Source organism: Patiria miniata, unplaced genomic scaffold (assembly GCF_015706575.1).
Source record: "Patiria miniata isolate m_02_andy unplaced genomic scaffold, ASM1570657v1 HiC_scaffold_7, whole genome shotgun sequence".
NCBI lineage: Eukaryota > Metazoa > Echinodermata > Asteroidea > Valvatida > Asterinidae > Patiria > Patiria miniata.
The window spans coordinates 14,920,431-14,947,348 of record NW_024037074.1 but is presented as its reverse complement, the minus strand read 5'-3'; the positions used below and the strand labels follow the sequence as shown (position 1 = coordinate 14,947,348).

General features: G+C 39.1%; 1 protein-coding gene across 1 annotated transcript; it reads right to left on the bottom strand.

The window, feature by feature from the left end:
• On the bottom strand, nucleotides 1–26,618 carry LOC119746216 (QRFP-like peptide receptor). Its single transcript, XM_038223031.1, has 3 exons — nucleotides 26,459–26,618; nucleotides 5,630–5,730; nucleotides 1–5,112 (listed from the first exon to the last, which is right to left on the bottom strand). Exon 3 carries the CDS (start codon nucleotides 5,065–5,067, stop codon nucleotides 3,865–3,867), a length of 1,203 nt encoding a protein of 400 aa, XP_038078959.1. The 5' UTR covers nucleotides 5,068–5,112; nucleotides 5,630–5,730; nucleotides 26,459–26,618; the 3' UTR covers nucleotides 1–3,864.
• Nucleotides 26,619–26,918: the final 300 nt, after the last annotated feature.

The window sequence follows — 26,918 nt, the reverse complement described above, 5'->3', positions numbered from 1 at the left end:
TTTTTTTAGTCAAAAAAATGTACTCGTTTAAGCAATCATATTCACAGACCGTCTTTGCGCCGCAAGGCACGGTGTTTAAAATCGTGCAGTTGGATTCCCAGTCGGCCATTTAACCCTTTTCGCGACGGAATTATAATTGACAAAATGCCACGGACGGCGTGTCCATGTTAAAACCCAAGTGATGAGCGAATGAAAAGTGAGTCAGAAACACCGACTGCCGTTTAGTTACAGTAAGTAAAATATGCGCTGTCACCGTTATCGTCTGGGTGTCTGAGACAGGTAATCGTCGGATTACGGCCACAAAAAGTCATGACAATATTGGACAGTATACACGTCAACTCGACTGGTCACGTGAGCAAAGTGATTGGTCCGTCGTGAAAATCGTCATGGTGAGGTCACACGGGCATCGTATGGCTCAAGTTTGACAATGCTGTAGGTTTTTTTTCTGACAGTGATCCATTAAGATCGTCTTAGTTGTAAAAACAATCGTCAAAAACACAGGGAAAACAAAGGCTACGTTGATCGTACGTCACGTCAGTCGGCAGTTTAGGGTCAGTACGTTTGATATTGTGGTCGCTCGTCCTTGGTTGAAATCAGAAAGGGTATCGTTTCAGCCTTTAGATAAGAACCTATGTCAATCAATTAGTCACGTTATTCAGTCACTGTTACGAGTCTGGTGGTCTGCAAGATGTATTGTCTCAGTCGCATGTATCTATGTAATGGCTTATTAATGAGTTTCAACTAATTATAGCTGTGCTGCTTGCATAATGTAGTATCAACTTGAACAGCGTGTTTGCTCAGTTTGGTTCTGGCAACATTCAAAGTGCTTTGGGGACATTCCAGCCAAGCTAATCTGAGAATTATTAACATAATTAAAGTGCCGCCTCATAATTAAAGTGCAACATTCTAGTGAAGTTCCTCCACAGCACAATTTACCGCCATCCTCCAAAATATGTTACGTAGTATATTGAGCCACTTCACATCTAGGTCGAGCCATCTGTCCTATCCGTCATTTGGCATATTCCTTTCCTTTCCTTCCCAAATTGTTAAGTATTCCATACATACAGGGCGGGGAATGAAAGCTTGGTTTGAAGCTTGCCTCAATTTCTGTTTGTCATGTTACTCAGTCTTTGTCCTCATGTTGTCTTAATGTTGTTTCAAATCACATTCACAATCAAACCAATGATTAGTTAAATCATGCACTTTTCATAGAAGCAATACATAACCAAAATGTGCAGGCATAATGGCATGGTCAGGTACATGCATGTCGGTAGTAGTGACTGCTTGGTATCGTTTGTTCCATTTCTGTCAAGTCAAGTCAGAGTAAGGCCGGGTCCCTTTGTATGTGTAAAAGGTATACAGCGTCTCGTACTGTCACTTACATATTCAGATTAACAAATATTAATGTCATTATCAATTAAACCAAATGTTGGCAAAAAATCGATGCATTAAGGGCGTCACAGAGAACGGGTTCCCTTGAGGTTATTGGTACAAAATGTGGAGTGGGTTTTTGGAGTTGAGTTTCCTTTTCAAAAGCATACCCTCCAATGTTCAAACCGACCTATGAGTGCAGTTGGAGGTACTACAGTCTTACACGAGACACTGTCACATTGATTGATATCATCGGGAACTAAAATGTGACATAAAGAACCCAAAACGAAACTGACGTCGCAATAAGAGCCGTTTTGTTATCAGCCGTTTCTAGTCAAATTTCTCCCCTCTGGTTGTATAAACACTGAAACATGATTATTTCAATACAGTTTCCCAGAGGTACGAAAAAAGTCGAGAACCATATCTACTCCTCTCGGCATAGTTTCGGGATAGTGCGTCACATACACCAAAATGAAATATAACCCAAATCGAATTGCTTAAAGCGTAGATTCAGACATGTATCTCAGATTTTATAGATACAATATTCTGGCCAAGACAGATTTTTTTTATAAATTGAAGTGCTACCCATTATTAATGTTCTCCAGTGAAACATTTAATACGAAGTTAAGGTCCAGCATATCATCAGGACTAAAAGGACAGAATAACTATGTTGCAAAATAAAATCAATTAGAATACCAAAACAAACATACCAGAATTGTTTCCTCCAAAGATCGGGAGAGGACAGCAGTGAGCAAGAACGGCTGACTATTGGTACTCTGATCAATTTAAAGGTGCGAAGCATCATTTCCTTTTGGTTTTTGTTTTCTTTTCTTTTTTGGTTCGTTTTACGCAACAAAATAGCTGAAATCTCAAGTAAGATGCATAGCAACTAACCTGCGAAAGTTTGAGAAAACACATACACAATTTGGGGTCTCGTAACCAGACTCCGTAGCTAACGCGCGTAAATGTGTGTCAGCTGGAACACTTTTTAAATCACCTTCAGTGATTTGTTGTCTTTCGAAGGATACCATTTCACACAGAATAATTCATAGGGTATGTGGGGCCAGCCCTGTCCTCACTTTATGCAAGCATTTTGCTATTTAGTCGGTAGATTCGCTTCTTAGTAATTAGCAATGTTCCGACGTGCCTGATGCTTTAACAAATGAGCCTACTAGACCACTGACACTCATACTGGTTACACCAATCTACGGCATTCATTAGTTTTAAGCTATACAGTTATGTGCGCATACATCACTGATCACGTACAAACGTTTTGTGATGAAATATTTTCACAATCTTGCAATGTTTTGGACAATAAGCCCTATTTGGCTGTTAGGTCGTTCGTCATATCTTTTCACAATATTACAATAGCACTCGTGTAATGTTTCACGTACACGTGTCGTCAGTGCGTGAAAAAAATAGTATTTCGATTAATTCCATGTATGTACGTGGAATCGTATTTAAAATGTCACATGAAGATAATTTAATATATACATTTATATACCATTATTTTTTCTTTTACAATCAGCCAACTTTGGGGCATTAAAAGAAAGCTATTTATTTAAACAAAAGCTCACAAGTTGATTACAATTCCATTCTTTTTACATTTTTCAGCGACGGTTACGTTTAAAAAAAAAAAGAACCACCGATTCAACACTGAAACTAAACAAAATTCACACTTGTTCCAAAAAAAAAGTCCTCTAGTAAATACAATAAATCGTCATCTATATACATTCGAAAGTTCATTTAGGACCAATATTAATGAGTGGATACTTCGTGGAACGATGCTACCGCGATCACAAATTCTCTCTGTCGTCTCGAAGCGTTGTCTTTCGGTAACAAATATATTTCCCTTGCTCATAAAAAAGTAACCTAGCATCTGAATACTTATTTCAGAATACTTACACTTTGTCAATGTAAAAAACACTTTGCCCATTGTATCCTTCAAAACGACTTGTCCAAATGCAGAGGTAACCACGTAGTCAAGCATTAATCCGAGGGACATATACCACAGGAGCTACAACAATGAACTATATTTATTTACATTCACAGATGGTTGTATCGTGAATAACCCTCAACAATAATCGCATGGTTGTTTTCTTGTGGTTCATCTCCGGTTTTTCAATATGTTTTAACTTTTACACAATCAGATTACGGAAAGTATTGATTCAGTTGGCTTTATGATGTAAATGCGAAGCCTGAGCTGTCCGCATAAAAACTCTGATTTGGAATACAAGACCGATCCATACTCGGCGCAAAACTGAGCGCGAACGCTAGTATAATGTAATGCGACGGACTATAAGGTTTTGTATACAGGGAGGATGCGTTGATCATTTCAACTCTAACAAACATCGCAGCACTGCCGTGACAATGCATATGCTTCGCATTAACAGTCGCGTGAAGTATAAATCGGCCTTAACAGAATCTGTTTTTGTTTCTCGACTGTAGTCGAAACTACGGCACCAAGTTTATACCGAGGTACATTTCGAAGATTCATTTGGTTTCCGCCCACATACTTGCCGTGTATTTGGTGGTTTTCCTGTTACAGCTTGACTGCTCGTGGTTGGCCTCCCCGCGTTTAGGTAGACAACAGAGAAACGTATCGTGGAACGCTTGGCGATATCTGTCGCTCATTATGTTGTAAATGATCGGGTTGACCGAGCAGTTTGTGTACAACATGATGCGTCCCACGTTGACTAACACCCACTGGGAGTTGGGCGGTAGCTTAAAGTTGTAGATGTTGAACAGGTTGAGGATACGGAAGGGTGTCATACATATGACGAAGAGTGTTATGGTGACTATCAGCATGCGTACAACCTGTTTCTTCATGCGGGTGGAGGAGCTGCTACCAGTACCCCTGATCATTGTAGACTTGGCAAGTTTCTGTAGCTGCAGGACAATTAAAGAGTACATGACCATCGTGATGGGTATGACCATCAGTAACATGATCTGGTCCAATGTCAGCGATTTCTTAAACGCGTTGCACATGTTGGACTCCTCGGGATAGCAAAAATAACAGGTGTAAATAGAGTCTGGGTACGTGACTGTCTTGGCTGAGATCATCCACACGATTTCTTTTTCCACCACAGTCGAGAAGCACAAGGTAGGTATCTTGTAACCCAGCGCAAACACCCAGACGAGGGTGCAAAGCAACACCGCCCGCGGCTTCGTGCTCAGTTCTTTGAATTTGTGTGGCCAACAAATGGCGACGTATCTCTCAAACGTGACCAAGATGACCGTGAAACACGAAGCAATGATACTGGACTCAGTCAGGTAAATAGTCAGTTTGCAGTAGCCGGACTGCAGGACCCGGTAGTCTCCGAAGAGCGGGGAGGTCGCGTACATGACCCAGAATTGTGGCACCGAGAGCAGGATGAAAGTCAAGTCTGCCACGGCCAGGCTGACCAAATAATGATTAGTGACCGTTCGCATTGATCGTACGCGTACAAACACGGCAATAACGGCAAGGTTTCCCAATACCCCGATGGTGAAAATAAGCGGCATGACTGCCGTAACTAATAAGGTATCTACAGTGGAGTACAGGAACAAGTGAAGATTTGCATCCGTCACATTGACAGGTGACATGGCTTCGGCCTGGTCAGGGTTATCAGGGATATTTATGATTGACCCACTATACGTGGTGTTCATAGCGTGGTCCTGGTCATCCAGAAGAGTATATCCTTCCGTGCCCGCCATAGTGTTGTCTCGACCTATCAGTCACTTACTTATTACTATCAAAATCTGTGAACAATGAAATGGAGAAAAACCTTAGAAGTTATTTAGGTTTTCGGTGGAAGAACAGAATATATATTATGACATGTATATTATGAAATGTCCACTCAAGCGTTTACTTACTAACCTGATTGATTTTTACATTCTCGTAATTTATAGCTTGAAATTATTGTGTACTCTGCCTCAGTTTCAAGTCATGTTAGAGAAAACTTTTCTTCATATGAACAAACTTTTCGGAACAACCAAGCCGCTTGCCAGATTTAGGGAACTTTTGGTTAGTATGCTGGAGCTTATAACTTTGAAATGATTTAAGCATATTATATATTGCTATTTTAAGCAACTTTTAAAAGCATGACGGCAGATTCAACTCAGAGACAGCGAACCTGACCATTTTAAGTGGATAGTAGAGGATAGAAGTTATTAAAAACCATGAGCATGAATCATCCTTAACTTAAAAATAAATATATTATTCCGGATTATAAAGGGAGCAGTAAGAATCATTGGGCAGATCACGTGGTACTCTTACCTTTGCTACTGAGTTTAACTGAGCGCCGTCGAAAGCGTTTAACAATCGTCTACTTTAATCTCTTGTAATCCTGCTCACGTTTCCTTTAATCCGTGCATTTTCTGGAGAGAAAAAAAAAATAAAAAAAGGTAAACGTTAACATAATATGAGAGTTACCTATAGGTAATGCACCGCACCACCTTCCTTTGAATAAAGACGTTTTGAATACGATCCCTCTACATTTCCAGATGCCCCAGGGTTTGGGGAGATTCATCGCCGAATGCCGTCTGAATTATGATAAAGGATACACAGCTGGTTGCTACGGTGTCTGAAAACACGAGCCGTGCCTGCCTCCTGCTAGAACGACATAAAGAGACAAACATGATCGAGCGAAGGGTCCGCATGAAACTTCAGAAGATGCAAGACCTTATATATACGGCAAAAGCAACGTTACTTGCAGAAAGACATGTGTTTATGAATTATTTTATAAGATTGTTGTATTAAATATGTGTCAGCCCTCAGCACCCTATCTTGATATGTCGTAAATTGCTTCGGCTAATGACCAATGCAGATCAGTGTTTAATTAGAAGCATTATACAAGTTACAAGAACCCGAGGTGGCGGTCCTTCGATTATATTACCGGAATTACTCTATTTGAATATAAATCTCTGGCGATTTTGCATTTGAAATAACCTAACCAATTCATTTCGTAGTGTCTTGACCTTAATTCAATTTGTTTCATGTGAATAATTCATTAAATTTCTATTCAAACAGAAGAATAGGAAGGACCGCGAAGGAGTATGCATGTTATATGAAGTACACACAAGTACAACAAATAAACACAAGTGACAGGACACTTCACAGCGAGTGTATTTTGATGGGGCAGTTTACAACTTGATGATGTATACCCAGAGGTCGAAAATTCCCGACTGCATCATCATCATAATCGCTTCTCTCTTAGACAAATTTAAAACGTGAATTCGAAAGTCGATCCTCATCGTATATGGATGCTAATTTTTTAAATACAGACATCATTCCTTGGTACGGAACTGCTTGTTTCTTTCTTTATGAATTTTAAGACGTATAGCTGATTCAATTATAACGGAGAATTTCAACACGCCTTTGTTCCATTCTTTACCTCAAACAATTGTCTAAATAATGCCTACACTGGGTTAAATAAATGCAACCCAGTACCGACTGAGCTGTTTCGCCGTACACCGGGTATTCTTGGGTGTTTACACAGAATCGGAAAATCAAATTAAATCATCCGCTCATGAAAGCACGGGTCCGCTCGTCTTTCATCTCACACATCGGACGGGTCAAATTCTTGGGGTGCCGTCCACAAGTCCTGTTTCAATACATCTCGCGTTGACGTGTTGCCTAGTCCCTAATTGTTTGATCAATAAAAAGCAATTAAGCTTCGATATTCAATTTGCGCCCGAGGTATTCGGTTTCTTGCCCAGTTTTTTTTTGTGCCCTGCTATCAGAAGTCGCCGGTGAACTCTGGAATGACAATATCGCGACCATCCCGACCCAGGAATTTGTCTCCTGTGTGTGCTTCACCAATATGGAAATGTCATAGAAACACCTATGATAAAAGCTTTTATAAATAGGGTATAAGCGGGTCAGAAGGATTTTTAATATTGGCTTGTTGTTGTTCATTGGCTTGTTGTTGTGAAGGACCTTATATTTAAAATCATGTGCCGTGTGAGCTTGTGAGGGAAAAAACAACAACATTGAGACTGGAACCCGCGACTTCTCGATTACTTGTACCGACTTCTTATACACTCGACCCTCATTTTTTTCCGGGATTGGTTGGCCGATTTGAGCCTTATTTACCATCACAGTGGCTGATCGGGGGGGGGGGGGGGGTTAACACCTCCTCTTGGGCCGCAAAAAGGGAAATAACAGAGAAAAGACTACAGATGCCACTTGAACCCCCCCCCCCCCATGACAGCTAACAACCCTCCTTGATCCAAACCTGGATCCTCCCCCAGCAGCGGGTATCGCAATAATTTTCTCCATGAAAGTTATATCGACGCTAAATTCCATCAAAGAAAGACCTTTTTTTTTTAACTTCACATGCTTCAGCACGTTTTATAGCCTGTGAGTATAGCAGGTTCCTGCACTCTTCATATATTTACACAAGAAATGAAGAAAAATAGACATAAAGCATAATATGTTAACACTTTTTCTTAAAAAAATATCCCCAAAACGAAACAAAACAAAACAAAAGCCAAACCAAACACCAAAACGTCAGGCAAACATCTTAAAAGTGCCGACTACATTAATTGACATTCCCGTTTCAACACAGTGTGGACATCTATACACATCCCTGAAGGGAGGCCGAACCGAAACTTGATTTTAAAATCATTTTGCTTTGAAAAACAACAAATTTTGATTCATCAAAAACAAGACCGACAATCAGGAACATAGCATTGTGCCGGCGGCATTTCTTTTACTTTCTTGCCGCTCCGGTTTCAACATATGGAAAGCATTAATCATCAATAGTTTGCGCTTGAATAACATGTTTAAAAGCGACGATTTGGCATGGGCCGCTGGGAGTGCTATTCGATCACTCAAATCTGAATGTTTGACACCTTAGCTTCTGGTGATAACATCTTCAATCTTCATAATTCCTGAATGCAGGTCTCCCGGTCGTTAATCTTGCATCCGGTAAACTGATTCAAGCAAAGAGACGTTGCATACAAATGTTATCTTCATGTATTCAATAGTGTTGTTTTCGTTCACGTTTTCATAATTGCATTTTAATTTTTTCCATCTTCATTTCACATACCTCAATTTGGTTTTCTCTCATTCAATAAAATATTGCAAATCTTTTAAACCAAAAATATTTATGGTGTTCTCCTTGCTTGAATTTTTTTTGGTATTTTTTTTACATGAATGATATGTTTTCACATCATTCAAGAAAAAGAGTGAAAACTTTAATAATGAGTTTTAGGATTTGACACAGATTAACGGCTATAGAAGGTAAGCTAGGACGAGAGAGGGCGTCCCCTTTGCAAAGAAACTAAGCTTTTCCCAGAAAAATGCATCAAGACATGAAGTAAATATCAAACTGAAATCAAAGCGATTTCAAATGGAACTTTGCAGAAAGCTGACTAAGTACAACTCGATACATTGTGTATCAGTTCGTATATACTAAAAAGACTTTATCTAGTTGCTCCAGGTTTACATTTGCACATACATGTAGCAATATATTGTTAGTTAGGTATCAATTTGTATTTTATTTCTTATCGAACATCGGGGTAGTAATGTAACTTACTAGTTAACAATTTCACCTCTCACTAATACAGAAGCTGGGTCAAAGTACATGATTGAAAAATAGAATATACATTTCAGTACATTCTGCGTTTTGTTTTATCTCTGCATTCTGTTCTATCATTTAGTGGCCGTCAATATATCGACCTGACCTTTCCCATCCATTCACACTGTCGCTTGTCCATTCATCTTGTTTCGTACAAAGTCGCGGCATGCTGGACCCGGCTTACTCTCTGTGTACATCTTGGCGAGTATTTCTAACCTGCCACCATTCAGACTCCTGAATAGATTATGTACGTAGTAATCGGAGCTTTCTGCTTTGGCCCTTACACACAATTAAGACGGTTGGGATCTTTCCTGTTACCCGTGGAGACAGGGGAAGCCGGGACTACACAAGGCATCCAGAGCCACGACGTTCCCTTTTCAATTTCGAACACAGCAAACCTGTAACACTAAACCCCTCAGGGGATCTCGGTATTTTTTTCTTTCATCAATGGTTATTAATTTAACATGGGAGTTAAAAATATCTTCCTATATTTAGCGCCATTCATTTAGGCCATGTTGCCCTGTGCATTCAGCGCTGAAGCGAAGCCTCTGTTGTTGATTCGGATCCACATCATTCCAAAAATGTCACTCCCAGAACTTGTAGAGTCATCAACAAAAATCTGTCCGAACGAATCGTTTTCACTTTACGATGAAGTGTTTATAGTGTGTTTTCGCCAAGACAAATGATTCGGCTGAGTTTGGTTTCCGGTAACGGAATTTGGTATTATTAAATTATTGTTTTTTTTGGTCTACGTCCGTAATGTGGGATACCAAACTTTGACCATATCATTAGGATACGGCTTCCACAACTGTAAAGCGTTTGCCAACACCTTATCCCCGTTACTAAGTTGTAGGGATTCATACGAATTTAGTGCAGAAAATGAGCGCGGCGTGTAATGAACGTCGGCAGGCGCTTTAGTTCATTCCAATGCGACTTTGAGTTGTGTGCCTAAATCGAACAACAAATGGGAATATAAATAAAAGACACTTGTAGACTGCCTTTCCCCAGAACCTGCTCCTTTTCATCAACTTGATTTTTGGTAGTGGGGGATGAGATTTAATCTTTAAATCTCCCCTCCCTTCCCGGCGCCCGAATGCTGTGCAACTCGTTAATGAATATAACATCAAGGAAGATTTGCAACTTCTGAAAGCTCGATTTCTTCGCCATTTGACTTCACAATGTGGCAGATTGTTGCACTTCGGGGACAGATTCTAGGGAAGAGGTGGATTGTTGAGAGGCTAAATGAAAGTTGCATTATGTAATTACCGTTCAGCGACCTGTCCATGTCCCTTATCTATCGCGGTGAGTTAGTGACCGTTCTACCCCCGCGGCCAAACGATTTCGAGCCATTTTTTTCTTAACCGAACACACTGTACAACCAAATATTGCTATAATAATTGCATCTTTACAGTATTTCTCCTTTATTTCCATCATCAATTCATACTTTTTTACAAAGTTACTAAAAGCTTAAATACCGTGGGAGACGCGGCAACAAAACGTCGCCATTGTCTGCCCAGGGGACTTTCTTTGATATATATTTCCCCCCAGTTTGGCTCGGTAGCTTATGATATCCGTGATATTGATAAACGTTTGAACGGACACATTGAGCTTTACTGACCCTAGCGGTGAATCTGTTCTAAGTGGTCCCACAGGTAGCCTCAGACGTTAACTCTGCCTGCAGGTGATTACACGTTAGCCGATGACTGTGTGGAAGCTATAATGGAACATTTAGCTCCAAGCCAACCATGCAGCACAAGCACGACCAATAGAGACAAAAAAAGCCGTTTAATAGTCTTCTAGAAGGGAAGTGAAAACCACGATTAATCGATAACCAGTTAATAGCTTGGCAATGAGACATGTTAAGGGGAAGAGAATGGATTTCAGATATCAGAGTCGACGGAGACATTCGACTGAAGGGACTTGATCCTGTCATCCCGCAAACTTGTAGGACCACCAGTGGTTTAATCGAAGTAAAGGAACAATTTCAAATCAGCATCCAGACAGCATCCAGAGGCTGCCTGTGCCATGTCAGACCCAGGCTGCTAGTGCCATGTCATTGTGTGACGCTGAGGAGGTTTCTTTTTTTTTATCCTCAGTTCCTCACTAACTAAAGCAATGATGCCCTCGGTTTCGGCGCTAATTCGAAAGTCGTCCAAATGGTGATTGCCTTTGAATGTAGTTATGCAGTTAGCGCTGTTCCTAATTTTTGTTCACCCGTTTCATGAGGAGATGTAACCAGTTATCGCGATGTACATAGCAATAGATCCCGAAAAATAGTAATGGAGGATTACTCGCGGAGGATGCCAATTGCTTAATCTTGAATTATTCATTAGATGGAATTTTGCGCCGGGATGATGTAAATCATTAATATGTTTTGCCCTTCACCGACGTATAAACACTGTATACTCAGTGTGTTAATTTTTTATATCCAACACACATGTTGAGTTTCTCCCTTTATTATTATTATTATTATTATTTTATTGCTCTCCACTATATAATGATTTGAAAAAAAGATTGTCCACTTTGGAACTATTTTTTAGTTGTTTAATAAATCACTCATAAACCCGGCTTGTTTGTAAATAAAAAGGTTTTGTGAAAATGCTTATTGCTGTAAACAAAGGAAGACTGTAAACAAAAGACTGTAAACAGTATTGACTGCCTAACTATCCGAGACAAAGATGTTTCTTGATTGTGTTTTATGCTTTCTCCGATATACCCCATGAGACTTGTGAAACAAATATTTTTTGGGCATATAAAGGGCAAGGTTGCTGCAAAAATACCTGTGGGATTATCAGGGTAAAATCCATTTTATAAATAATTTTCAATCATCGTGTCAAAAGAACTGTATTTGTAAAAATTGCAGCCTGGTTCCTTACTCGCTACGGCCAAAATATCTATGATTTAAGGACATTGATAAGTTATATAAGGGTCTAAGCTCTTTAATCTAAATTGAAGAGCAAAACAAAATCGTTTAGCGTTAAACGGTCTTACTTTTCAACAATAATTTAACCTGAAACCGATATCAGTGACAAATATTGTCCGTTACAGAGTCATCAAACAGCAACAGCGGCATTTTCAAGGAGAGAGAAGAATGACTCTATTACTCGTTTACATCTCTCTCTCTCTCTCACTCTAAAGAACAGACGGCTGTTGGATGTCTCGAGGACCAATCGACCTAACTTCAAACAAACACTGCCTCCACATTGAATTATACAATGTACTTCACTTTAGAAAAGAAACTCAGTGCAATCTCATTGCTAAGGCAAATCAATTCCAGATGTAGAATCGTTCTGTTTTTCTTTTTCTTCTAACAAGGTCACGAATGACCTAAGCATGCAACATGTGGCGCCACATTTCTTATTTGTTTCTGAAATGATTCGCCTCTGTTTCATACCTGTAGAATGTTGATAATAGCGCCCGCTGCTCTATGCAGGCAATTGGATCCGGATGATTCGCCAGTCTATTTATAGATTGTCAATCACTTAAGATGTATACAGGTGCGCCACAAAAAAAAAGCTGCTGCAGTTTAATACCCATATTCCCCGCTAGGCTATTATCATATTATAATCATACGTCATTGGAAAACAAATGACAACAGTGCAGGTTTTTGAGAATGCAATTTCGTAACTTATATAATAATGGTAGCATCACACAAGTGGAGAATCGTGAATTTTACATCCTTTATAGGTTTCTTTATCATATAAATATACTTATTTTGAAATGGTTATTTTTTAAACGTGATGCACGTTTTGAGGGTAATATTATTCTAAGCAGCGCACAATACATCATGATTTTTTTTCAACAAATATACTTCAATGTTTTGCGCCAAAGACCACTGAATAAATAAATGGTTCGTATGACGACTTAAAATTAAACACGATACTAGAGTGAAAGTTATTAATAATCTATATTTGTTTTGGCAAAGGTTTGCGCCAAAGCAAAATACACATATAAATTATAGCCAAATTATTTATGCGAGGCGCGACGATGTTAAACCCAACATAATAATTTAAGAACGGAAGTTGATCATGATGAATTTATGGTTTATACACCGATTGCCGATGACGGAAATTAATCCGACTTTATCATTGGAATTCTCGGTCGCTGGTGCATTTCTATTTATGGTGGGGGGGGGGGGAGCTGTGCCAGTGTAATATTGGCAAAGCTTATTCATATTTGTCTTGAATCTTAGTGTATTTAGTTTTTCCTAATTTACAATTTCAAGACGCTCCGTGTTCTTGGCACTATGCGGCGCATTCTTGGTACATCTTATATCTACGTGTACGATAACAAAATATCATGAACGTTGGGCAAAAAAGGAGGAAAAAACCGGCCTAACAGAATTCTATTCAGCGGGATGTTGCTATCACGAACCTTCCACGGGGGTCTTCGACAACAAGAGGGGGGGGGGGGAATCTATCAAAATACGAGGCGAGAACGAGGAGAAACGAAGCCAGAAAACCCCACGAGGAGAGAGGAGAAAGATGCCAATGAACCATAGAAAATACTCGTGGCCCTAAGGGACAAAGCTGTCAAACTAAGACTGCATGCAACCTGGCCCTCCCACCCTGCTTACTTAGTCCCTGAGCTCACTGCTCACCGTACATCTAGACCGAATAGGAAACAGTCGTACATGCAGATCCATAAACTCCATATTGGGGAGATTTCGGATTTAAAAACATGGGCACGCTTCTAGGATTCAGCCAAACGAAGGGAGAATGTTGGCGGAATACGGGTTACTAGCTTTCGTCTCTGGTGTAACACTAACATCGCTTACGTTGCCAAGTCACGGCTATTCAATATTAGTGAGGCATGCCTAACACATAATCGACACTATACTTGACAGAAACTATAATGACATAACACACACCCACACGCCGATGCTTAAAATGGAAAGCTATTCGAGATCGACAGACCCATAGAAAACTGTTTACTCATTGCATTTATCACAATTTTAGATGATGACACAAACCGAAACCAGATGTTATGTATTAGCGCAGTCCAGTATTTTTTTTATCGAAGAACATACTATCATTATCGCAGGGATGCATCTTTCAAATGACGTCCAGGTTTATGTCAATCTGTCAGCAGACATTTTTTATGTCATCTTTCACTAACCATTGGCAGGCCTATCTTAGTTCGAACTACTGCGGCCATATTAACCACGATTTGAAAGTCGTTTATGTTTTCCTCAATATTAGGTTCTGCCACCTCTCCCTTAATTTCCTTGAAAAACTTGTTGTACAGAACTGAAACCAGTTGTGACCAAAAGCGTCAAAGCTATCGACGCGCTTTGTTGAATAAATCTGCTATACTCACGACTGCGAGAACTAACCAGCAAACATGTTTGCTTTACATCAAGGAATTCATCGAATCAGTTGCCGAACCCTATCGGTGTCATCGCAAGACGACGATCCCAAAGGGGACAAATAACCGTCTAATGAAGACAACAATCCTACCGCCTGCCGTTTCCCTTTCATTAACCGTCACGATCCCTGATTATTGGAAGATAGGCCCTGAAAAATTGAACATTGGGACGGGATGGACTCTCGCCTAATCTAAAGATATCACATGACGCGAAAATCTAATTACCACCAACTAATCTCGTAAAGCTCAACCCTCTTCTGCCATCGATCTGCATCCAATTTCAAATGAGATGTACTTTGTTGAACTCAAGGATAAACAACTAGTGACCTAAGAGGAACTGATCAGCATTTTGTTCATCGCTGAAATACTTGGCTATTGGTTTACATAATTCTAGGAGCCTTGATTCCTCTTCAGGTCAGCCACTCCTTTCATTTATTTGGCTCCGCTCATTAAACCATCCTCTACCTCAGCCATGACAGTTAGCACATCGCAACGGCAACAGACAATTCTACCATCAATATAACATTGATGATATAACGCGACATAATGTATCGCTTAGGTAGATTTTGAATACACTGTGGATATTAAATTCATGTTGACTTAGAAAAGAACTCATCAGCTAAAGCCTGACAATGTCAACATAAACCATAACAACTCTTGACATTTAGGAATACAAAAATTTCAATCATATTGCATGTTATGCAAACCAGTATAACTCTACCATAACGAGTAACATCGTGTGAATGGCGCAGCAGGCAGATAAGTATTGTTTTTTTCTTTCAACTTTATGGCAATAAACATCAGGCTTAACGAGATTAATTTACCATCAAATAAAGCTAGAAAACGGAAAGAATACTGACAATTAATAGTTTCTGTCAGTTGGTAATGACCATTAATAATGCACCCCGGACAGATTTGTCAAGACATTTTGGTATAATTTGTGCGGAACGGATATTCAGAAGCGTCTGCGATTCGGGGATGCGTTTAATACTTTCCCCGTTGGCGCATATGGATGAGATGATTGATATGAAGCGTTATCTACAGATATACCCAAGGGTGATATCAAGCCAGCAGGAAAATCACTCTAATATCCTAACATTCCGCGGAATCAATTCAAGCAGGGATTCCTGAGGTCTGCTGAAGATTTATGAAATTCAAAACGATTCCAAAAGGAATATTAACCGACAGGAGATATATCCTGGGATATATATTGCTTATTTCACTGCATTAAATTGCTCTCCGGGGCGTTCCATAGCTTAAGATAACGTGGTTTTCTTCCAACCCTCATGCATAGTTGATGAGTCTAGTGTTGAACTATTGGCACCTATTTGCACCGGTCATCGTTGCAAGCACCGCGGGTATAAATTGTTCCTCATTAATTAAAGAAAAGTAGGTTCTTCTTTTGTCTTATAACTGACAAGTGTTGATATGAACCTAAATTGAAAGTTGAAAGTTGAAACATAGCGGGGCTAAGGATTGCCAGGTCTTGGTACATTAATCGAATCATGGATGTATCTTTTTGTATTCGCGATATCGCATTATTAAATATTTTGGTCAAGTTTTTATATATGACGCGTTGAAGCTTGAAACAGAAAGCCCCCAGAACTGAGACATACAATTTTCATATCTCGACCAAACATCTTCCACGCGCTACAGCTGCTGCATTTGTTAATATTAATCGTCCCGGTCGTGCTAACCTTAGCTGGAGTGTGATACGAGACTAACAGGTGCACATGTGACAGAACCTTTCGCAACGAAAATGTAGCCATTAATCAGTTCAAAGAAGAAACCAAATTGCGCGCATTATTTTGCATGGCAGAAGCTTCGAATGCATGCAGCTTTGTTCGCAGACTGGGGAACTTTAGCGAAACTAAATGATATTCAGACACAAATACACAAGTAAAACAACATATCAAATCCAATCGAATCGACTGTATCGAAGCCAGAATCACAGAATTCAAATCGTCTAAACATTTGAAGGAAAAGGAATAGTTCTTAATTTAGGTATGCTAATAACAACTTGGGCAACTATACGAATTAAGTCGACGGCACGATAAACTTCAGTCAAACCTCGCTGTATGCAGACCATAATGTCGCAGTATGTCAACACGTCGACGACCCAGCTATTTAACGGGAATGTACCTAATCATTCATCGCAACTCACGGTTGGCGAACAGGTACAAGACTCGATGTTTTGACAACTACCCCGAATACATCACTTGCTCGTCAGGTAGTGGCATTTGCTCCCCAAAGTTTTAATCAACACGACTTTGGTTTGTTACCTCTGGAGCGTCTGCACTCCTCCCTTCACGCTCCTTCATCTTGGAATTTATTGGTCTGGCGATGAGTCGCTTCAGATCCAATCACTCGTAGGCCGAGTAACTTGGCAGCACGCCGTTAGATTATTTCCCGGCATCTGAGTTAGCGACCGCATCTGCCATGAGTTGGGTCAGACTATACAGTCCGTCTGCACGAACTAGGAAGTTTACTAGGATGGTGACCTAGGCACGTGCAGATATAGATCTTCATATCTCCCGCGTCTCACGTCTATCTTTCAGTGATGTATCTTCGTCGGCGCTCCTTCGCTCAACTCCCTACAGATTGGCAACCTGCTGTAATACACATGGTTAGGGATAGATTACGAGCCTTGACGTCGACGGCAACTCATTCAAATTGTGGATCCCAATAGATCATAATCTTGCCCACCGCAAATTACCCGCAGAAAAAGAAGCTTACAGATTTGCTTTGGAATCAAGGCGTACAGACAGACAATTACTTATATCGTTAGATACCGTTGCCGTCCGGTCAAAGACCGTTTTATACTTGCAAGACAAATCCTTCGAGTACAAAATTCCCCTGGTTAGATCGCAAGAGACGAATCCAAACCCATAATCATCCCTTTTTGAAATTGCAATTTAGGGACCCTCCTTTTCAGACAGATTCTAATGAAAGATAACCATTAGTATAGGTGTAGCATGGAATTTGTCGCAAAATTGGAAAGGAATGAATTTGTAAAGTCAACTTAACATTAATTTTCATGCTTTCCGGGTTTTTTTGGAAGAAACAATCATTAGTAGGAAACGGCATTTCTTCGTCTTGAACTTGACTTTCGTGATTTATGCTTGGGTTTCAAAGATTTAGTTCTCGGAACCATAATTTTTCCAAAGAGAAACTGTCGCCTATCAATCCAAGTAATTAATACCATAATAAATTCACAATAGTATCAATTTTCGATTTTTATATTAAAAATTCGAAACCGACACCAGAAATATCTCGACCAAGTTACCGAAATCGATAGTATGGATCATGTTTCGGGCAATGTCTATGAGATTCGAGGGGGCGTATCAAATTATCTTCCTCGGTTGCTTGAAATTCACATATGATCAAAATTTCATATTCAATACATGCTTATGCAGCTTATTTCTATTGCGACCGTGTCGCCGTCGGTTGTTTCATATTCTTGGTTGGTTTCATTTTTTTCATCAATTTGAGATTAAACACGAACGGTTCCAATTCTATAATCGCATAATCTTGAAACGGTGTGACTGTGTGGTAGGCATGACTGTAGGCTAGTGAAGTATCAATTTTCATACAATTCCAATCTTATACAAGGATTTAGCCGACAGGCAGCAGTTGCTGTTACAATCCTCACGCTATTACCTTTACTCGTAACCAAAATCTCATTTTCTCTCCACGCATGCTCCTCCACAGGGAAATCATACACGACAAACATGAATTTAAAAAACCAAACAAACAATCCGCATTGATGGCACACACGGGGTTCCTAGACAGACCATTGATTCGAGCTACATACAGCTAAACAAACCGCATGCTAAAAATATTTTGAAAATTGTAAATTGAAAAATAAGCAATCTAAATTCAACCGGCCATTTGTTCCCCCGTTGACGGTATATCCTTGTGAAAATGTACTGCAAAACAGGTTTTGTTTATTAGATTATATTCTTTATCAGAGTAATGTCTACATGCGCGCATACGTCTTCAACGCGCATGCGTATGGCTCTGATAACAATGACCTGGACGGAAGCACGCGCGTCTTCTTAAAATAAAAACTTGATCCATTGTCACTTATTCGCCGCGCACATTGAAAGAGGTTCATGCAAATCACGAGCCGTGATCAAATTAACGGACGCGGACAAATATTTAATTATGTTACAGTGGTGTTATTGTCATAGACCGAATCACAATATATTGAATTCGTTTGTTTATGTGTTTGTTTTTAAATAGTTGAAAACACAAGATCATTTTCAAGACTTTTTACTATAAATTAGTTATTAATTTCGTGTGCTTTATCCAGAGTAATTTGGCAGCTTTCACGTACCTATTTTTGTTTTGAAATAATAGTCCGCGGTGAAGGGCATGCATATTCAAGTACCGAGAACATGGACACGGTCGTAATATGAGATATTATATTCTCTCAACAATTGTAAATACAATGGAGGGGAAAAAGGCTTATGTCTCCTCGAGAGCAGAGTTTGTGCTATTTTTTTTAGTGGTGGCAATTATGCGGCTAGGTCATATAACCCAACCATTATGAAGAGTCTATCTTGCATTCACTGTCGGCCCTGAAAAAAAAATCAATGTAGATTACTGGTCCAATATCACCACTCTACCGCAGTGAGGGAAAAACCTCAACGAACTGAAAAATATGTACCAATACTTACTAACCATTGTAAGGTGACGTCATAAACGTGAATATAGGCTAATTTATTGCAGGCCCTGTTGTAGGTATATTCAAATATACCTGCAATATTCATAATTTTGTGTGAAGCTTGTTCTGAAGGGGGATGTGGAGAATACACGTATGTAATATTTTACATACAGCATAATTTAAAATCTTGATACTTATGAGGCTTTAAAAAACCTAGTGCCCAAATCATTTTTACCTTGCAAAATTATCATCAACGTAACCTGAACAAGGTATCAACAACCGACAAATACACATATTGCCCCGAAAATGACTAGAGAGCCTGTCACTGATAAATATTTCACCAAAACAGAGAGAAAAATTTTCTTCTTCATCTTTAATAATAATCGAGATACGGAGAGCCGCGGTTTGCATGACATTTGACTGTCGCACTTGAAGTGCCTTGTAAAGTATGATGGTGCTGATATGTAATAAGTTGCAACCTAGCAATGTTGAATTTGCGCTCCAAACTACCTATTTTCGTCAGTTGTCTACCAAACACTAATCAGGTTTTTTTTAAACTCTCTGCCAAAACTTTCTTTAAGCAGCAGTTATCCGTGTTCCTACTTAACCCATTAAAACAACATAACATGTCCACCATCCAGCGACAAGCTGGGAGCGACCAAAACCTCCACCACCACGCTGTCACCATAGCAACCAAGAGATTCTTCATCTATGTCATTATTAAATCAAGCACCGTTATTAATTTACGAAGTCTTGGAATCAACTCCAACAGTGGTTTCCAAGTGCCCATGTCATTTTCCCCCTTGGTTATCGTTGCAATTGAAGCAACGAGTAAGTTGCGACACGAACTTTGATATCTGCGAGTGTATGCTCTTCAACTTAAAACGCACAGGAAATGTCGTCTCCGTAATGAAATCAATCTTCATTGATGTGAACTGCCGAATGAACCCCTTTTAATCAGACAAGGGAAGCATAGTCAAGATGGTCCGAGGACGTACAACATTCTATTTAATTGATTCACTTGCAGTCTTTTTATGCATCTGGTGTACGCAATGGGCCACAGTTAGCCCTTTCGTTGGTGTTACGAGGTAATCCTATACGATAGCACCGCCCGGGTGAGAAGTAACAGTAATTGTTGAGTGGGGGAGTGGTTCAGTCGGTCAGTTAGTCAGTCGGGGAGTCAGTCAGTCGGTCAGTTACAATGAGGACACTATAGGCTGTCGCTGATCGTGAAAAGGATTGTTTTATAATTATCTACTGAAGAATCAATGTCTATAATCAATATATTGTTCCGTCGAAACAATTGCAAAACATTCGTGTCTTCGTAAGGTTAATTTTGAAACACAAACTATAGTTAGTATATAGTAACTTAACAAAAGGATCGTACTTATCAGGATTTATTTTGCCTCAAAAGGCGTGTGTTTGGCATTGGTTGTGCAGTTTGTAAAAATCAAAGCTGTCGTTGAGTATTCCAAGTTGGAGGGCTGTGATGTAACATTAGAGATTAATGGTTTTATAAGATTATCGTCGATCGTGTCTGTCCTCATCGATACTTTAAAATTAAAAACCGATAGGCGTTAATATTCAATGACCTCGAAAATGCACATGATAAAACTATAATAACTTACATTAGCATTATCTTTCACTATTATTTCTATTTTTTCCCAGTTCATTTTGTGAAGTCGAACTTGGAATAGCAAAAGCTAGATAAATGACGATACACGTCCGTCTTACATGTACAAGTACCTGAATGCTGAGAATAAATAATTTAGTCTGCGGAAGACACGCTAGACAGAAAACAGTCGTAGACATGTCAGCAAAGGTAGCCCCATCCATCACGTTGAATATCAGAGGCGGCTTCGGCCGCTATGATATTTTTAAGCCTTGGCGAAGGTAAACAGTGCGTAAACAATTAACCAGAGAAACGGGGTTCGCTTCCAACGGTTAATATTAGAGTAGTTTCCACTAAATTTGTTTGAGAAATAATCACTTTGATGGATGAAACGGGTCAATTAAGAACTCCGAAACGACGAGAGGACAAAACACAATACCAAAAAGAAGAAACGGTTTTGCATTTTGAGCGCTTTGAGTCAAAATAATTAGTGGAGCTTTTTGTTACTATTATGACATTTGCTGCGAAAGATTTTGTTGGGAGCACGAATCGGTCAACACGACGTATATATATCAAGGCGTGGGCTGGTTTTATTGGCGCGAATTAGAAACACAGAAAATAAGTGCCGTTTGCCCTTTATGGTAAGTTTTGCACACTTTGTGTGGTTTGTACCAAAACTTGACAATTTACCTGTGACTTAATTTATAAGGCTGTTGACAAAATGGACAAAACACAATTGAAGGGAATACTGAGTGAGGTATAGCAACTATTTAATAACAATAGGAGACTAGCAGTTAACATGGTAACGGCCATAGAAACAGCAAATACTTGGACGTGCAGATGAAAGTAAAAGCAACCACGCACCCATTAATTATTTATCAACAACATTTGCAATTGAAATTTCAAGCTCAGTTTATTATTGTTGATAGAGTTGAGGCTTGGTAGTTTATTTTGATTCACTCTCGTGTACGCACCGTGGTTTTCATATAATCAATACACCGGCTGATAAGGCAGTCCGTGCAGGCCTCTTTCAAAGCATATCAATCAGAAAATGACGTCGAAAGAAACAATGCAGTGTGCGATTGTCTGTTTTTGTCTGGAATTTCACATTTGATGACTGATTGTGTTTGTCAGTTTCAATGCCTAAATTCAAGTTTAGATTAAAATATTGTGTATTTAAGTGAAAGGTCGCCTTATGGAGGGAACAGTGAATATATGCTTCTGAATGACTTGTAGTGCAGAGGGGGTGGTTAGTAGATTACAAGACAGGTCATTTTTCGAACAAGATAAAGACCTAGATATTGATGGAGACATTTGAGTATTTTTTCATGTATCTCTTTTTGTAGTTGTTGTTATTTGTGTTTGTTTTCTAATAGCCGAACAGTTTACCGTGCAACCAAACGTCTTTTTAAAAATTCAACACAGACAAAAAACCCGATATTTCCATTGACACTATATTAATGATCACAATAAATTCCGGGTCTTTTTATTTGATAATGCTTCGATTCCGAAAAAGCGATGAAAACATGTAATAACATTTAAATACTGCTTTGTCGATAAATACTCAATTACCATTGCGGCCGAACAAGAAAAAAAGAAAGGATCTTTCATTTTCTTTTAAATTAAAGGTTAAAAAAATCTGTTTACCAAAAGTATTACGTTGTTTACATCTTATGCATTTCCCAACAGTAAAATGAACACAGGCTAATGCGCACCTACAGAGGTATACTAGAAGATATACGTACGTATTACGTGGCGGGTATTTTCTCCAAGGAATAGTGAACACTTTGCACGCGGGAACTTTCTCAGCACAAAAGAGCGCGTCTCTATTCAGCTGTTCGACCATTAGTTCTCCCTCTAGATTCATATTATGGGATGCACTGCGGGCACTAATCCGTTCAGAATACTATTGTTCAAATTATGTTAATGTTTGATATAAGAATAATTGTCATGTCAGACGTTGGAATTTGTAGTTATACAGCTTTTTTGGTAAGGATAGATATCTATATAGCAAGTCATCTCCCAATGATGTCCATGTGCCACAATTTGCAGAAAATTATCTGCGCTCAACTTTTCTTGTAATAATATTTTCACCCTATTATAACATTGTTTTGTTATCATTATTTAATAAGTGTATTTTATTTTATTTACATAGACTTATAAATGCCCTTCCATGTTTAAAAGACAAATTTCACTTTATTTGACGGAAAGAGAAGATAAATTATCGAACTTTGCCCACTACTTGACGATTAAAAGGTCAGCAAATATCATTTTTCAGAGCCCCGTAGTCAAAGAGCAGTTACAGACTCCTTTAAGAAAAGTGAACTTGTCTCCTGCAGGATTCGAGAATGCCGAGAGTGGGCTCCTGTTACCGTCACCGGAACGCACGTATTTGGCCCCAAACCTCTTTTAATAGGTTTGCAGTTTCACCATCGGAAATCCTTGTTCCGGAACGAGAGTCTTGAAGAAACAGAGCTTCTTGACTTACGGTGTGAGGGGTAGGATTCTAGACTTGGTCACGTCAAGTCCCGGAACCATCTTAGCTCAGTAAATATGGCAAGCTTTAGCAACCCCCTCGCCTCCACCTCTCTCTTTTCTCCTTTGGAATTATTTTATTTCATTTTTTCCCTTGAATTCATCCTTACAGTACCCGTCCCTTGACAATTTGTTATTCTTCACCGTACTTTATTATAGTGCAAATTCTCTCGGTATCGATCAACGCTAAAATCCACATTGACTTTCAAAGTGGACTTATCTCAATGTTCTTGTTTCATTTAAATATGAAACTAATGTTCACAAATTCCCTTACAGAGACTCCTGATGCGAATAAGAAGGAGTGTGCGAATTTATATTCAAAATACAAACTATTTAACACATATAACATAACGTTTCTACTGAAACAAAGAACAACAACAACAACACCACCCCTAAACAAAAATTCTCAGTGAAATGAAAGTGTTGGGACCCATTCAACATTTTTTTTTAATCACACGCGATGTTCTCAGCGCAACTTAATGATGTGTCAGTTATGTGACTCTCATTTTTCTAGCGACGACAATAATGAAGTGCATTTTCCATCAACTCAATCAGACCATGGAAAACAGTCAAGTTACGACAGAATATTAATTATGTAATCCATTAACGCGAACTTGTCTCCTTTGATGAGGTTTCCCAGCGGATGCATCTCCACTTGATGAGAAGGACCGGGGAAAATCCAAGCATTTTTGCCATAATGCCCTCAGGAATTACAAGCCATACAGGATTTCTCTAAGGCACCGAATCAACGACTGTTTTAATGATCTAATACGAAATTAAAAATAGAATCAAGTGAAAAAACAAACAAGCGTAAAAGCAAAATGCACGCTCCGTCGCAAGTCGTGAGAATCATTGTCATGTAAAATGTTTACATGAAAACGTGAGCCTTTTTCTCCTAGCTTGATCATGCCATAACTGAGATATGTTACGTGCGTGGAATCGAGTCACGTACAGAATAACAAACCACATGAAAACAGAGTAATAACCTCTTAAGATAATTAATTATTTCAATTTGCAATATAAGTCGGTACAGGCAGTGTGAGTCAAAAAACGTGGAACCCAAACCGTAAAAATTATTTTTCATATTACAAAAAAATATGTAGCACCAATAATAATATTAATGACTGGAAAGCCAATTTCATAAGCTACTTTTAGATGTAAAAAGAAATACTGAAATTGCCCAATCTGTTCAAAGAATATCCCCATTTAAACGCAATGACCCTAAAACCTCTTTCGTCCAAAAATGCAATTTCAACAATCGTTGTCACAATTGTCTTCAAACATCACCAGCGATAAAACCTCAGTTTAAAAGTTAAAAATATTCAACAAAGTCCCTTTGAAGGCCCGTCTTTAAAAAACCTGTGGATTTTATAAATCAGATTCGTTGCCTAACCAGGGTTGTTAATCACGATATTGTGTAATATAAATAACCCTAAAAACGAAACGGTTTTTAGGATCATTGCGTTTAAATGGTGGTATTCTTTGAACGGATTAAGCAATTTCAGTAATTTTTTTCATCTAAATGTAGTTTATGAAATTGTCTTTCCAGTCATTGTTTTTTTGGGTGCTACATATTTTTTTTAAATATGAAATATATTTTTGGGGGTGTGGGTTCCGCTTTTTTTTTTACTCACCCTGTACATGTAAGTTATTTAGATACATTTGTTAAATTCGACTGCTGCATTGAGTGTGACACAGTGTATCCTGTGCGCACAACGCCAGTCATTCATTTTGTAACCCCAAGTTTAGAAACGGAACTATTAAATTACTGAATTCATGTAGATTTCTTTACCAATATCACAAAAGCATCACCAAGTAACACTGGCATACCCATTTGGAATATTGCAAGTCAACCTGCCATTGTATCTATCCAATCCCACGTCTACAATTCTACACAATGCATGTGCAATATGTAATTCGATTAATATAGCAAAAGAGTGAATCACTCCTTGAAAAAGGCAAAATGTTATGAATCTTTTCATGTCATGGTCGGGTCAATAGTTGAATAGCTAATGAATTGCTATGAAGAGGGAAGAAGACAATCTACATCAAGAATCTAATTGGAAAGCACTGGGCGGGTAATATCACCTATACGACCCGACCAATGATGAAATAGGTTGCACTCAACAATGGATGCTCTATGCTCTTCCTGTTCATGGGACCCCGACACATTTATATTTCATGGCAAATATCAACGCAGCTCTATTTATCATGTGGGTCAGGTCCTTGCCTAGCTAGTGGACGAGACAGTAGTAACAAATTGGATGGATTGATTGGCCCCGGGTGGTTTGTAAAAACGAAAGAGAGAAAAACAAAATCAATAATTTAGACCGAATTTGGAATGAATTTGCAAAGGACGTTGTTGAATTGTTGGGCATGCGGGGGCGTGAAACTAATAATCAAAGTTTTAGTATAAGGACTTATGAAGGTCGGGCTGGGAAAAAAAGTTGGTAAAAACAAATGATGTGTTGGATAAAAGAATAAGGTTTTTAATATTACGAACAAATCTTTAACCGATTCGATAATCACGTCATAACGGACATTTAGTCAGACAAAAGATTGGCGCACACGTAGGTATTACGTGGTGACGCAAACATTCCATACGGCATCTTTTTCTCAGCAAAGTTTAAATCTAATTTCCTCTTCAAAAGGTACATGAGAAATACGTCATACTTTTCAATTTCTTTCTTATTTCTTTTTCCATGAAACCTGAGTTTAGTCGACATTTTGGCTGGGCGTAGGTTATTGCGTGGACACAATACAGAAGTAATATGAGAAGACTCGGGAAAGGGTAGAACCTTTGAGAAGTCTATCTCTGCATAACAATGACTTCGGCACAGCCGCGTCGCCACTGTGCATTTTAATCAACGGACTTTGGAACATATTTGTCCTCAGTTCCGATCCGAATTTCTTTAGCGAGGAAATTAATAAACACTTTGTCTTGATTCACAACTAGTGGCGCCGACGAAGAAAAGGCAAATTCTGAAAATTAATGGAAATCATTTTAGCAAGTACCGAGAAAAAAGAAAAAGTTGCCGTGACATCGTGTAGCTCATTTATTTTTTTACTATTACCTGGCTGATTTTGTGAGCTTTGGGGGATTAAATCTACAGCTTTCCCAGCACGTTTTTGCGTCGCCTGCCGTTTTCAATAAATAAATCAATAAATGATATTTCACTTTAATAAAAGTCTCATTTTCTGCAACTACGAAAAGATGTGATCGGCAATTTCAGCTTACGTTTCTACTCTTGCACAAAGGCCTTCTAAACACAACGTCATGAAAAAATATAAAATAAAGTGTCACACGCAAAAAAAACCCAAAAAGCAAATTCTACTCACCGATTCACACTTAACTCCAACACAAACTAGAGCTACAACTGTCTCGTCCACATTCCATGGGAAAAAAACATAGCCCACTCAGAGCGGTGGAGAGATGTCTTCTTGTAATGCGAACATGGGATGCGTACTCGTCTCCTCGCTGGCCTCGACTGCACGTCAGGCGGCTAGCGCGCTAGGTGTCAATACTACCTATCGCGTGGAGTTATGGCAAGAAGATGGGTGATTGACGTCACACGTCTACATAGCAACCAGCAACTAGTGCGGCGCGCGCACAAAAACAGAGAGCGGAAAACAAATCGTGACCACCTTTTATTATATACGAGTATTCTGAAATACAACCTCTTTTTTCATAAATGAATGCCAGGAACTTTTGAAGGATTTTGAGGGTCGATCGGTAATTTATACGGTTGGATAAATGGTGATTATATGTGTGGGTATGGAAATATACATTGGTGTGTAT

What these genes read in the sequence shown, in the direction of transcription:
- LOC119746216 (XM_038223031.1), bottom strand. Translation starts at nt 5,067, where the DNA reads ATGGCGGGCACGGAAGGATATACTCTTCTGGATGACCAGGACCACGCT.